Raw genomic sequence first — 14488 nt, 5'->3', positions numbered from 1 at the left:
TTTGTTCCACCTCTGAAGACCGTGAGTACATTATAGGTTTGAACAGTTAGTCAGTGTAAACTGTGACTACTGTCATTAGTCACACTGACATCTGGTATCTGTAGTTCTTCCCTCTACAGGTGTCACTGAAGACTCAAGAATTGTAGTGTTGTTAATATTGATGTAGTGTTATTTTCATTAGGACTTGAATCAGAATTACAAGGTACTTTATTAAAATGGAAATGCTTTGATTGAATAACATGCATTAATACACAGTGCAGTTTTAAGTCAGTAGACTTTGGAGGCAACACAATAAGTCAGAACTAGAGTAAAGTGAATTTAGTCCAGGCTGTTGGAGGGAGAGGCTGTGCAAAAGGGCTAACATAGCAAGCAAGAGGTTGTGAAGGAGAGTCCAATTACATCAGAGATCACATCCGCATCCTCTTCCGCATATTCTTCTCTGTAGTGACTCTTGGAGCTGGGCATGTGATGTCTTTAGCCTGGTCAGCACAGAAAGGCCTGATTTTTTCATGCAGATAGGTCTGCCTGTCAAAGTTCAGTCCAGGTGGGACCAGGACAGGAAGACAGTCAACCGGAGGCAGATCAGCTGAATTGCGCAGTAGCTGAAATTCCACAGGTTCTGCTTCACAGTGACTTTTTGCAAGCACCACACCTGGTCTCTCGGCATCAAAGCTGTAAACAATTAACAGGACATTTAAGAAATAGCAAACTATTTATCATAAAACACCATCATTAACCAATTAACTCAGGAGAGCTGTTTTCCACTACCTGATGACAAGAGCGACAAATGTAAAAAAAATGAGAACAGAAGAAAAATAAGTTTTGCCAGGCTAATGTTTACACATTATAGTAGTCAAATAATATAAACTAACCTGAGCGATGTCTTCCAGAGTGTCGACCCTGGTCTTCATGTATGCTCGCTTGATAAGTCCAAAGCCACAATCAGGGGAGAATTTGGTGTGTCCAGCAATGGGGAAGTGGATGTCCATTGTGTGGTGAAGCTTGTGTCCAACACGCCAGGCAGCATACCACAACATGAAACTGTTTTTGTTTTGGCCACTGCAGTTGTCACAATGAAGATCCACGTATTTTTCTCCAACACCAAAGTTGTTGAAGAAATGATGCATGTAGCTTATGACTTCATTGCTTCCCTTACTTGACGACATGCCTTCATCGATCAGGAAATTGACCTGCTTCTGCATCCCTTCACAGGAGACACCAAAAAGGCCACATTGTCGTGGAGACAGGAAATACATTGGCCCCGGCTGCAGAGGGTTTGAGGGAAAGTGCATCTGTAGAAGACAGAGAGAGATTAGATTAAGACATGTGACATTTGATTAAGACATTTGTGTTTATTCATACAGTAACTGTCTAATATAGTTGTGATTCTGCATTTGCACTATTATTCTGCGACTCGGTTCAATGCTTCTATAGTAGTGCTAAAGCCAGAGCGTGAGCCAGAATAAGTAGCCATGTGTATCGCTTTGTGCAGCTGATTGGTCGAAAAATAACAAAAGCGCTGCAGCAGTTCATATGGAAATTAGGTAACACGTTTATAATGAGGCGTACACTGTGATAGTAATACGCGCGCCGAAAAACACGACCAAAAACAACAGCACACTTCCGGTTACCCACAATGCCCCGCTCTCTCTTAAAGGGTCAGCCAGGCCGGTAACACAGTTCAGCATATTAATATTAATGTGAAGTTAATTTATGCTGTGAACAGTGCATACTTAGATAAATACAGCTGTATTGTCATAAAAGTCATAAAAGCATTGTCGAAAAAAGCAAAAGTATTGTTTGTTCCGGGACATCTCCCCTTCGCCCGTTCCTATTGGTGGAAGAACTGCCCCGCCACAGACTGTCTTCACCTACGTCCGGAAAAGCAGTTTAAATTCCATGGAGCGGCCAATGGTGCCACATCCGACTCTTCTACTACGAAACAGTAAACATGAGTGGACGCGGCAAAGGAGGAAAAGGACTCGGTAAAGGAGGCGCCAAGCGCCACCGCAAAGTTCTCCGTGACAACATCCAGGGCATCACCAAGCCCGCTATCCGCCGTCTGGCTCGCCGCGGCGGCGTGAAGCGTATCTCCGGTCTGATCTACGAGGAGACCCGCGGAGTGCTCAAGGTTTTCCTGGAGAACGTGATCCGTGACGCCGTCACCTACACCGAGCACGCCAAGAGGAAGACCGTGACCGCCATGGACGTGGTGTACGCCCTGAAGAGACAGGGCCGCACTCTGTACGGCTTCGGAGGTTAAACGACATTGACTGAACACGACAGCAACAACAACGGCTCTTTTAAGAGCCACACACATGTGCAGAAGAGCAACTTCTAGACTTTCGCGTTTCCACCCGCAGAATTGTCACATCAATGTAAACGAATCTCTTAAAGCAAATCTAGAAATAATCGTGTCATTAAACCATTCTCTAAATCACGCGCGAGTCGTTTCTCACTTGACAAAAACTGAGTGTTTTGTGCTTAACAAAGCTACTTTACTGAATTCACTAAAACCGTCAGCAGACGATCTGGTTGATGTCGCCATCTTGTGTATGATGAAGGTAAACTTTCAAAAGTCATCTCAGTTCTCTAACATCAAATGCAATGGTATTTATTTTTATCTTTATTTTTTCAGTGCTTTTCACACTTCCTATAAGTGATCTGTTCTCTTCCTCTGTATCGTCCTGCGTTGCATCAATGAAATTTCCCCATGTGGGACAATAACGGAATATCTTATCTCATCTTAAATCTTCTGCTTATTAATGGATCTAAGAGCCACACACAGAACATGAAGAGAAACCTTCTGGTCCGAATGAGACACTAATCCTGCTTTACAGGGGAAACATAGTATATAATTCTTTATAAATTTAATGTCTTAAGGAACCAAGAGGACCTACAGTTCCAGACAAAGTAAAATATTGCATTACCTCCAACAAGTCTATAATATGAATATTGTTGCTTATCTGCAGTTTATTTATGAAAATGCTTCAAATTCAAAACTGAAGCGTCTGGATCAGAGGAAAACAAAGACCTCAGGAACTGTAAATGACACAATACAACATTATTTAATAAATGGGAAAACGGACAAATAACTTTGCAATTAAGAATAATTATATTTTATTTTTGTTTTCAAAACTAATTTGTTATGTTCAATCCGTCCTCTGCCAAAACAAGCAAAATGTGGCTGTACATTTCATCAAAATCAGAAACATGTGGGTGTGTCCCTCATTCGTCCAGGAGTGTTCCATTGTAGTTCTGACTCTGATACGTTTCGACTCATCCGAGTCTAGATGACTACAACTGAATATTTTTCTACATTAATTAATTTAGACATGAAACTTTAAGAACTCCTTGGGTGGGGAACCTCAAACTCTGGAAAAAAGATGGTGGGCAGGGACAAACTTATATATGGTGATTTTACTCATTAACATAAACTTGATTTACAGAGGCTTAACTTCTGAAATGCTATACAAACTAATAATAGAGGCAATTTATGGTGCTGAAAAATTCATCTATAAACGTTGTAACTGTCAGTAAATAGTTAATGCATTTTTGTTTCATAGATGGGATTGATTATCACGCACATGCAGGAAAGGCAGAACCAGTGCCACGCTGAAGGCAGCACAAGCAATAGCCCAGCCCAATGATCAAGGAACCTTTTGTATGAAAAAATGATGTGATTGCGAATTTGTGTCATGTTAACTATATCAAGTCATAAACAGCATGAAATGCACTTATATGGTACCAGCAAGTAAAAGACCTCCGCAGTGACAGGCGGCCACGAGGTAGCTGTTTGTATTATACTGTGTTTAACAATGATTATGGGGAGTGTCTAAATGTACTGTTTTTGTTCTGTCTGTAATTTTCACGGCGTTTTACTATCAAAAAGGCTAATAAATATCTCGAGATCCATGTGCAGCGTTGTTTCTGAGGAGCTACAAACGTAATCAAGCGTCTAAATACGTTTCCTGACCTTAGGCTGATGGCAGTGAACACATAAAGTTGTTGCTGCTTTTTTTAATATTGAGGAACTTAGTTTTTTAAAGTTTATATTCACTTTCAAGCGTCATCTAAGTTTTTCTTATGCCTTTGTCTTTTTGATGATAAACCAGAATTGGACAATTATAAAAGCCACGTTGGCTTCATTTGGATCATCATCAAAAACACCTTCAATCAATATTTAATACTTCTGTTTAAAAGGCCTCGATTGTTACAGCTGTCCTTAGACAATGGAGCGGTATATATTTTTAACACTTTTTGTTTTTTTTTATTTTGACAATTTGACACCAGGAAATGATCATTAACATATGATCACTTATGGTCGTATCATAACTGTTTGTAAAATATATGATCCTATTATATTATAGCACAATCTCCACTTATTTGTGTTGGTTTGGGTTTTAATCCAAAACTGAACATCTCACTTTACATCTTAATACTTAATTTGTCATGCACCGTTGGTAACTCATGTATAAAATGTGCCCGGGCATGGACGTATACTTTGACTGTCATCTGTTTTTAAGGCAAATGTTCCATTACTTAATGTATAACTGAGCCATCAGTGATTTACCTACAATATTGTGCTTGTACTTACAATGCCTGTGTACATCAAATACATTATATCCTTCTAACACAAATTCAGCAATTAACCAAGTCGCCATGGTTTGAAATGTACATGTTGATTTCTGATATTCCTTAATTTGTTCCAAAACCTTTCTCCACACAGTTTCCACACATCACACTCGTGTAAACACATATAGTTATGTACATGAACAGAATTATACCATTGCCCCAGCGCAGACTGACACAGAAAGGCTCCTCAGCTTTGTGTTTACTACCGCCACAAACTCGGTTAATTACAACTAAACACTGAAGCCACACTACAAGTTTAGTTTGTGTATTTACTCCTTGACATCTCTTTTGTTTGTCTAAATACAAATAGTTTCTTATGTATCAAAGTTTAGTCCACTTTAAAGCTAAATGTAGGAAAAAGTCGATGCCGAGTGTCTCGCTGGTGTGGACATGGCCAGGGTTTGATGGCTCGTTCTTAAAAACACAAGACTCTGTCAGTCTATGACTGCATTAGACAACTAGATGTGACTTTGTTCTAAAGATTCGTGTCAAATAGTTTGCAAAAAATTAGTCACGTTACTGTATTTTTAACTCTAAACTGCGAAGAGAAAACACAAAGCGGAGCCGGCGCCGCTCAGCAGAGAGGGTTGAGTCTCTACGGTTCTCATGTCCGTTATAAGGATCCTCCGCGCGCGCCCCGGCTCCAGACACAGATCTAACCGACACGAATCATGGCAGAGACCGCTCCCGCAGCAGCCCCGGCTCCGGCCAAAGCCAAGGCCCCCAAGAAGAAGGCCGCGGCCAAGAAGAAGGACGCGGGCCCCAGCCTCACGAAGCTGATCACCGACGCCATCGCCGAGTCCAAGGAGCGCAAGGGCACTTCCGTGGCCGCGGTGAAGAAGGCGCTGGCGGCAAAGGGCGTCGATGTGGCGAAAGCCAACAAGCGCATCAACACCACTCTGAAGAAGATGGTGGCCTCAGGCACCGTGAGCCAGACCAAGGGCACGGGGGCCTCCGGCTCCTTCAAACTGGCCACGAAGGAGGCCAAGCCCAAGACCGCAGCGAAGAAGAAGAGCCCCGTTAAAGCCAAGAAGCCCGCGGCGGCGGCGAAGAAGGCAGCTTCCCCCAAGAAGAAGGTGGTGAAGAAGGCGCCCGCCAAGAAGGCCAAGTCCCCGGCCAAGAAAGCGGCGAAGAAGCCCGCCAAGAGCCCCAAGAAAGTGGCAGCCAAGAAGCCCGCCAAGAGCCCCAAGAAAGCTGCGCCCAAGAAGGCCGCCAAGGCAGTGAAGAAGAGCCCCGCGAAGAAGGCCCCCGCAAAGAAGGCCCCGGCAAGGAAGGCCAAGAAGTAAAGTCACAGCGACCACCACGACCCTCAAAAGGCTCTTTTAAGAGCCACCACTCTCTCTAAAGAGCAGCTCTTCCCTTGAATATCAATGTTGCAGAATCACAATCACAGTAATCATGAAACACATTTTGTTTATTACTGGGAGAGTCAGTTTGGTTTCAGGAAAGAACGACCTACATCTTTAGCACTTCCACAGAAAACAGAACATATCACCACAGCAATTGAAAATAAACAGCGCTCTAGCACTTTATATCGACCTCAAAAAGAACTTCCAAACCATAGACCATATTCATTGAAGACAATTACAGGGATTGCAGGGGGCGCCACAATGACAATATCTGTGGCTCGGGTAAAACTTTGGGACTCATTGGATTGTCACTCAAAAACATCACCTAAGCTCTCTATATTTATCAGTTTAAAGCAACAACAAAATCATATTAATTTGAAAAGGGAAAAAAAATGACTGAACCATTGAAGTGTGGCATGTCGTAAATGAGAAACGTTAAACAAGTTGTCTTAAACAAAATGTGTTCAAAACCATCTTGTTTTGTTGTTGTTTTTATATATTTGTTTTCTTCTCTGCTCCTTTTTGATTGTGCTGGTCATTTCTGTGAACGTAAATAGCACAACATTGACACAAAACGGTTCTTCTGTGAGACTCACCCACAGAAGAACAGAATTATAATACAATACTATAGTACTTTACAAGGCAGTGCAATAGGCACGTTGTCTTGCTTTATTTCATCAGTTTCACGTTTTTATACATTTATAAAAATAGTATATATTTTGTATTTTTTATTATTATGTTTTCAATATTCTCTGTCCATGAAACAGCTGTAAATAAGAGTGTCACTATTGTTATTATATAGTATAAGAGCTTTTTTTATAAGAGCTTTTCGAGTTGTTTTCATCCGTTATTTTTCACTTCTGTACCTACTTTGTGTTGCAACAGTGGAATTTCCACATTGTGGGACAAATAAAGGCTTGTGATCTTATATCACTACAATATATTATTCTATGTGATCCTGAAACATGGACGCATTGTGACGTTTTTGACGAACAAAGTGTTTAATATGTTTGATGAGGACAACTCAAAATGAACTGTTACAGTTTCAAAAGCCTTGAAGAAACTCAAACTAAAATCTGATCACGTTATTTATGAAGTTATAGAATGAAAGGGACAGAACACGGGGCGCGTGGGACAGAGGCGTGGTTAATGTTTGAATTCAGAGCGCGAGCCCAGCTCAGCCAATCGGCTTCGCCCTGGTTGTATAAAGCCCGCTGCCGCTGGCTGAGAGAGCAAAGAGTTTCAGGTTTGACACTGACCCAAGAGCAGAGAAAATGGCCAGAACGAAGCAGACAGCGCGTAAATCCACCGGAGGAAAGGCTCCCAGGAAGCAGCTCGCCACCAAGGCGGCCCGCAAGAGCGCCCCGGCCACCGGCGGCGTCAAGAAGCCTCACCGTTACAGGCCCGGCACCGTGGCCCTGAGGGAGATCCGCCGCTACCAGAAGTCCACCGAGCTGCTCATCCGCAAGCTGCCCTTCCAGCGCCTCGTCAGGGAGATCGCCCAGGACTTCAAGACCGACCTGCGCTTCCAGAGCTCTGCCGTCATGGCTCTGCAGGAGGCCAGCGAGGCCTACCTGGTGGGTCTGTTCGAGGACACCAACCTGTGCGCCATCCACGCCAAGAGAGTGACCATCATGCCCAAGGACATCCAGCTGGCCCGACGCATCCGCGGAGAGAGGGCTTAAACTGACCCCGAGTGAACCCAAAGCAACGGCTCTTTTAAGAGCCACCAACACATTCTAAGAGCCACACTTGACCAGAACATTGCTTGGAATCCTAAATAGGGCCACCTTTAAAAAACATATTAAATACCAACTCAATTATGTGAAACTGTCATGTTCATGTGCAATTATACTCTCAAGCAATTAAGGCCAAGTTCATGTGCCTATAACTGATGTAAATAAGAGTGTACGTAACTGTATTAGTATTTAGTCTTATTCTAGCTAGTTTTACTTTACTTTTATTTATGGTTTTCCTCCATTCCCTATTAAGATATGAGAGGAGTTTTGTTCTATAAGAAGTTTTTTTTCTCATACTTCCTAAAGTTAATTCAGCCTAACACGTATGTTATATCATATATTTATAAGACATGTCACTTGCTGTAGAACCGGAGTCAAAAGTGTTTTTTTTTTTTGCCATTGCCAATGAACTGAATTCACGAACATAAGATTAAGATAAACCTTTAATAATCCACACAGTGGGGAAATGTCAGTGTTACAACATAGGTACAGAAGTGAGACATCAGATAACTTACACTTTTAATAGTTAAGATATTCCTTTATTGTCCCACATGGGGAAATTTCATTGGTGCAACGTTGGTAGATACAGATCACTTATAGGAAGTCTGAAAAACACTTTCAGTAGAAGATCTCCTATAAATAAATAAAAACTCCCATAGACAAATAAATAAATACATAAATACCATTGCATGTGATCACGACAGTAATTGCACATGCATATGTGTCACGACAGCACATAGACTGCACATGCATTTCACAGTAATTGCAATTCATGTGCAAATAGAGGAGCCCTTACAAAAGGAAAAAAAGAAAAACCTTATATTCTTAACAAAAGTAAAAAAATAAATGAAACAAAAATGTACAATGATAAAACAACTTTTATAAACTCAAAACGAAAAACAATTCTAATCTGCTACAGGATACAATTATCAACATTACAATTTAGTAGTAGTGTTATAGCCACAGTGTTGTTCCCCATTGTAAGTTCTCTTGTCCTAAATGTACAGTCGTGAACTTGAATGTATTGTTTCATGTATTGTTACTTTGGTAAAGCGGAGAGGATGTCCGTGCTCTGATTGGAGAATCAAACTAACGCTCAGCCGACCAATCAGAAGTCAGCACTGCTGCTATATATACCGCCTGTGAGCGGCCACAGAGAACAGTTTCTCCCTCGTGTGAAATCATCTGATACTACAAACATGTCTGGAAGAGGAAAGGGCGCCGGTAAAGCCAGAGCAAAGGCAAAGAGCCGCTCCTCCAGAGCCGGGCTGCAGTTCCCCGTGGGCCGTGTGCACAGGCTGCTGAGGAAGGGTAACTACGCCCAGCGCGTCGGAGCCGGAGCTCCCGTCTACCTGGCCGCGGTGCTCGAGTACCTGACCGCTGAGATCCTGGAGTTGGCCGGTAACGCCGCCAGAGACAACAAGAAGACCAGGATCATCCCCCGCCACCTGCAGCTGGCCGTCCGCAACGACGAGGAGCTGAACAAGCTGCTGGGAGGAGTGACCATCGCCCAGGGAGGCGTGCTGCCCAACATCCAGGCCGTGCTCCTGCCCAAGAAGACCGAGAAGGCCAAGTAAAGCCAGACCCGGATAACAACACAACGGCTCTTTTAAGAGCCACCCACTCCAGAGAAGGAAACAAAACTGTTGCCTGATTTCTAACTGAAACTTGTTTGCAGGTCAACTTGTCCACATTTTAGTGACTTACAAATGGGTGAGAATATGTCAAACATGGCAAAGAAAATAATTGTCAAACGTCTCACTGGTCAAAACTAACAGTGATGAATTGGTCAAATCCCAAAACTAAAAGCCTGTTAAATATTCCAACAACCGAATTGAATTAAACCATATAAATTATAAAGTGCTGTGATTTCAGGTACTCTTGAGTCTTGTTTTGCTTTGTCTATCCAAAAGTTAAAACTTGTCTAAATCCAGTTAAATGCCATATTATCTTCGCTCTCTAGTGGTGGATTTGATCACTGACGGTCATTTAACTGTGAATTCAAGTCACAGACAAAGCTCCCATTTATATATATATATATATATATTACATTTTTTTACGATTAAATAAACACAATTTTGATTGTTTTGTTTCATTTAGCAAAACCCTACACACAATTAGCACAACCACAAACCCAATTAGCAAAACACCTTAGCTCCTTTGCAAAATGAACCACTCTTGTAAAAACTCTTCACTAATTGATCAAAACCATATTTTTTTACCATATGAAACACACATGTTGCATATGACTTATCTATGTTTGCACCAGTTACACACCAGTTACACACCAGATACACACAAGTTACACACCAGATACACACAAGTTACACACCAGTTACACACCAGATACACTCCAGTTACACACCAGATACACACCAGATACACACAAGTTACACACCAGTTACACACCAGATACACTCCAGTTACACACCAGTTACACACCAGATACACACCAGTTACACACCAGATACACACAAGTTACACACCAGTTACACACCAGATACACTCCAGTTACACACCAGTTACACACCAGATACACACCAGTTACACACCAGATACACACAAGTTACACACCAGTTACACACCAGATACACTCCAGTTACACACCAGTTACACACCAGTTACACACCAGATACACACCAGTTACACACCAGTTACACACCAGATACACACCAGTTACACACCAGTTACACTCCAGATACACACCAGTTACACACCAGATACACTCCAGTTACACACCAGTTACACACCAGATACACACCAGTTACACACCAGTTACACACCAGATGGGTGTGGTCATTTGGCTCATGGGTGTGGTCATTTGGCACATGGGTGTGGTCATTTGACAGTCAGTGCTTTAGCATTGCAAAGAAGTGACATTTTGATAAACTTCTGTGTCTTAAATACATACAAGTGTGTTCAGTGTTGTAAATCACTGTGTGTGTTGTTTTGCACAAAGTGTGAACTGACTTATTGTGTTACAGTGGTGCAGATCTGAGGCCCAGTTTTGCTCCTTGACTGTAAGGTTTTGATAATTGGGCTAAACTTTAGATTTTAGTGTTTATTCAATAGTAAAAACAACTATAATATTAGTTAAAGTTTGTAGATCCCACAGGCACTTCTGTGAAAGAACTGTGTTTGTTAATTGTGTGGTTTGCAGTTATTTTTGTTGAGTTGTTTAATACACAGTAAAGTACCATCAGTGATGAGATCAACTGCTTTGAAAATACATTTACTGTATCAGAAAACAAAATAAACACGTGTTCTAACTAAGAAAGGGTTAGGGTCAATTACAGAATTCACAGACTGGGAAATGCTTTGGCATCAAAGGTGCAACATACAATGTAAAATATATGAAAAAGGGAATGCATAATATTTTGTATTTACAAACAACTGGATTGAAGCTATGAATTTACCTTGTAATTATTTCTTGTGATTTAGTAAGAATTGAGCATTATTATCAATATGTGTACTTTTGGTTTTATTAAATGATAGTTCTGAATTTAGTAGTTTCATCTGAGATTTTCTTTTCTTTTTTTTTATTTAGATATTTTAGAAATCCTTTAGTTCTTTATTTCAATATTTCCCAGAGGAATTGTAAAAGAGAAAACACCACTTCTTATAATCCACCAATCAGCTTCGAGGAACAGCACAGCTTATCTGCATGAGGCTTGCTTTAAACCGCGGGGCGGCGCGCTCTCAAGTCATTCGTCCGTCTGTCCTCAGAACAGCTCACGATGCCTGAACCCGCCAAGGCCGCGCCCAAGAAGGGCTCCAAGAAAGCCGTGACCAAGACCGCTGGGAAAGGCGGCAAGAAGAGGAGAAAGTCCAGGAAGGAGAGCTACGCCATCTACGTGTACAAGGTGCTGAAGCAGGTCCACCCCGACACCGGCATCTCCTCCAAGGCCATGGGCATCATGAACTCTTTCGTCAACGACATCTTCGAGAGGATCGGCGGAGAGGCCTCCCGCCTGGCGCACTACAACAAGCGCTCCACCATCACCTCCAGAGAGATCCAGACCGCCGTGCGCCTCCTGCTGCCCGGAGAGCTGGCCAAGCACGCCGTGTCCGAGGGCACCAAGGCCGTGACCAAGTACACCAGCTCCAAGTAAACCCCAGTGTGCTCCAACCTTTCAACAACGGCCCTTCTCAGGGCCACCCACATCTGACAAAGATGAACGTCTACCACTTGCTTTTATATATGTGTATATATATATAATTAGATAAGAGGTCTCCACCCAGAGTAAAATTAGGTTGGTTAAACCGCTCTAAATTTGCAACGTCTGGTTAAATTCAAAGATTGTTTGACGGACTTGAAATGAATCATGCTCTGAATAAAGCAGTAAACTAAATATGTAAAGTTAGTTACTGGAGTGTTATACTCTATTGTAAATGGAAATGTTAAGTATTCATTCACAAATGTTACAACCTCGTAGATGAGCATATTTAATGTAGGCCCATATTATTAATAATGTATATACTTAGATTTTTGTGAAATGTTTCAAAAGTGGAAAGATGAGCACTTACGCACTTTATTGTGGAGTTAATTGTATGCTGTGAATGAACAGTATTTTCATTTAAGTGAAAGGGCATCGTTTTTCAGTTTGTTAATATCGTGAGAAATGTGTACGTTTTTTTCTTTTAAGACTAAAAAAAGCAAAAGTATTGTTCTGCGTAAACGACCTTTGGGAGGCACGTTCCTATTGGTGGAAGAACGGCCACGCCCACAGACTGTCTTCACCTGCGTCCGCAAAAGCAGGATAAACACCATTGGAGCGGCCGTTAGAGCCACATCTGACTCTTCCACCAAGAAACAGTAAACATGAGTGGACGCGGCAAAGGAGGAAATGTTTAGTCTGAACCCTGGACAGCTCTGGGTGCGCTTAAAATTCTGCGGCGGAGGGGCTCCTCCAAGCCGCGATTATGTAGGAGAGACGCTGTTGCTCGAATCCTGCTGGATCAATGCAGCAAACGTTTATTCTTTCATTGCTCTTCCCAACAAAAAGGACTTTGAAATCTGCTTCTACGATGAGACGCCGCTCAGGCGATTCCTGGAAATATACACCGCTAAACATAAAGAACAAAAATGGAAAGACTGGACTGTGGAGTCCTCAATTCAGATTGACACAACTAACATTATAGTGAAATTCTGGACCGGCCGCATCGCGGATCAGGACATCGCGCTGTACCTGCGCAGATTCTGCAATATAATCCAAATGTCCAAACCAGTGGATAAATTTGGCATTTGGTACGGAATACGGAAATATAAAGTTAAACTGTTGAAAGACTCTAATGGACATTATGTTAATATTCCTAACTCCATCTCACTCGGTCCCTACAACGGCCGCATCATCTACCCCGGACAGATCAACTCCTGCTTCATCTGTCAGTCCCTCGACCATCAGGTGAGACAATGTCCACTGGTGAAGTGCTGGAGATGTGGGAATAATGGACACAAGGCCAAGGACTGTGAGTCTGAAGCTCTGTGCTCCCTGTGTGGGGAACATGGTCACACATATTTCACCTGCCCCAGCTCACACTACAATAAGTCCAAAGCACCTCCCACAAATACACAAGCAGACACTGATAACACCCGGATGTCTTATGCACAAGCCGCAACAGTCCAGCCATCCAATCTGACCACAGAGCAGCCTGTTACAAAGCCACTCCACAGCAAACAACCCAGACCTAGGCCCAGCTCCACATCTGAGCATCCTGACCCCCGCCCGCCTCTGCCGCCCTCTAGAGGCTCGGAGGTGCAGCGCCAGCCAGGGATCTCTCGAGGCGCCTCCACTGAGCACAGTGACCGGTCCGAACAGCCGCCGACTGCGACCAGTGGCACCGGGAATTCGCCTGAACGCAGTGCCCGGCCTAAAAAACCGCCGCCTGTGATCAGTGCGCAGCCTGGTAAAACCAAGCCGCCGGAGACCAGCTCTCGACCCGCTTCTACTAAGCTCCCTCCTGGAGCCAACGTAAATATAACCATCTCCAAGCCGACACCAGAGATCTGTGCCCGGCCTCCTGACCCGCCCTCCAACTGTCCGGAGCAGGATTTACACTCCGAACCACTAATAATTGATGAGTCCGACTCTACGCACTCAAATATGCCCCCGTTACCATCCTCAGACGACTCCCACGACCCCCAGGGTGAAGGTGAGGAGTCTTCACTAAGTATCTCTGAAAGTGATCATGAGCAGCAATACGAGAGTGCGAGTGAGAGCCCGAGCTCTGAGATTAGCTCTGCCTCAGAGATCCAGAGCAGCAGCTCTCCTCTGCCCCCTGAGAGGGTTCAATCCGACTCCTCTGTCACCCCAGAAGGTATTTATCCCCCCACTGATTTTATCCTGGTGAACGGGAAACGTAAGAAGAAAAGATCCAGAAACAGTAACAATAAGAAAGTTGATAATAAAGTCTCCCCTGACATTAAACCCCAATGACAACTCTAACTGTGGCCACATGGAACCTGAGAGGGATCCAGTCGACCAAATGTAGACAACCCAAAATAGACTTCCTGTTAAAAACAAACTATGATGTATTGTGTTTACAAGAGTTGCGCCTAAAAACTCCAAATGACGTGGAAGATGTCAATAATCTTTGGAAAAAAGGGAAATCTGTTGTGTCCATTGGGGAGGAAAGTGCTGATGGTGTTGGGATATTTTTTAAAAATGATGATGTTGAAATGATAAAACAAAGGGTCCTAATGCCTGGAAGGCTCCTGTTGGTAGACTGTTTTTATAGAAATAACAAATATAGAATTATCAATGT

The 14488-nt window shown here is 42.9% G+C and overlaps 5 protein-coding genes and 1 long non-coding RNA gene across 6 annotated transcripts; 5 read left to right on the top strand and 1 right to left on the bottom strand.

Annotated features, from left to right (window-relative positions):
• Positions 1-208: 208 nt before the first annotated feature.
• On the bottom strand, positions 209-1608 carry LOC140376639 (uncharacterized). The gene is made up of 3 exons (XR_011929837.1): positions 1363-1608; positions 873-1292; positions 209-672 (listed from the first exon to the last, which is right to left on the bottom strand). It is a non-coding gene; the product is annotated as an uncharacterized lncRNA (long non-coding RNA).
• Positions 1609-1943: 335 nt separating this feature from the next.
• On the top strand, positions 1944-2263 carry LOC140376617 (histone H4). Its single transcript, XM_072462101.1, has one exon. It carries the CDS (start codon positions 1952-1954, stop codon positions 2261-2263), a length of 312 nt encoding a protein of 103 aa, XP_072318202.1. The 5' UTR covers positions 1944-1951.
• A 2983-nt stretch (positions 2264-5246) lies between these two features.
• Positions 5247-5943, top strand: LOC140376555 (histone H1-like). Its single transcript, XM_072462032.1, has one exon. It carries the CDS (start codon positions 5307-5309, stop codon positions 5919-5921), a length of 615 nt encoding a protein of 204 aa, XP_072318133.1. The 5' UTR covers positions 5247-5306; the 3' UTR covers positions 5922-5943.
• A 1294-nt stretch (positions 5944-7237) lies between these two features.
• Positions 7238-7685, top strand: LOC140376557 (histone H3). Its single transcript, XM_072462035.1, has one exon. The coding sequence runs from the start codon at positions 7259-7261 to the stop codon at positions 7667-7669; it is 411 nt and encodes a 136-aa protein (XP_072318136.1). The 5' UTR covers positions 7238-7258; the 3' UTR covers positions 7670-7685.
• A 1206-nt stretch (positions 7686-8891) lies between these two features.
• On the top strand, positions 8892-9359 carry LOC140376559 (histone H2A-like). The gene has a single exon (XM_072462037.1). It carries the CDS (start codon positions 8923-8925, stop codon positions 9298-9300), a length of 378 nt encoding a protein of 125 aa, XP_072318138.1. The 5' UTR covers positions 8892-8922; the 3' UTR covers positions 9301-9359.
• Positions 9360-11443: 2084 nt separating this feature from the next.
• On the top strand, positions 11444-12012 carry LOC140376560 (histone H2B 1/2). Its single transcript, XM_072462038.1, has one exon. The coding sequence runs from the start codon at positions 11461-11463 to the stop codon at positions 11833-11835; it is 375 nt and encodes a 124-aa protein (XP_072318139.1). The 5' UTR covers positions 11444-11460; the 3' UTR covers positions 11836-12012.
• The last annotated feature ends 2476 nt before the right edge of the window (positions 12013-14488 follow it).

Source organism: Eucyclogobius newberryi, unplaced genomic scaffold (assembly GCF_026437365.1).
Source record: "Eucyclogobius newberryi isolate DKJ021-1_F unplaced genomic scaffold, fEucNew1.0.hap1 SCAF_37, whole genome shotgun sequence".
NCBI classification, from domain to species: domain Eukaryota; kingdom Metazoa; phylum Chordata; class Actinopteri; order Gobiiformes; family Gobiidae; genus Eucyclogobius; species Eucyclogobius newberryi.
This window is presented reverse-complemented; position numbering and strand designations above follow the sequence as displayed.

Excerpts from the sequence above, each read along its gene's own strand:
- LOC140376617 (XM_072462101.1), top strand. The coding sequence starts at position 1,952 with ATGAGTGGACGCGGCAAAGGAGGAAAAGGACTCGGTAAAGGAGGCGCC.
- LOC140376555 (XM_072462032.1), top strand. The coding sequence starts at position 5,307 with ATGGCAGAGACCGCTCCCGCAGCAGCCCCGGCTCCGGCCAAAGCCAAG.
- LOC140376557 (XM_072462035.1), top strand. The coding sequence starts at position 7,259 with ATGGCCAGAACGAAGCAGACAGCGCGTAAATCCACCGGAGGAAAGGCT.
- LOC140376559 (XM_072462037.1), top strand. The coding sequence starts at position 8,923 with ATGTCTGGAAGAGGAAAGGGCGCCGGTAAAGCCAGAGCAAAGGCAAAG.
- LOC140376560 (XM_072462038.1), top strand. The coding sequence starts at position 11,461 with ATGCCTGAACCCGCCAAGGCCGCGCCCAAGAAGGGCTCCAAGAAAGCC.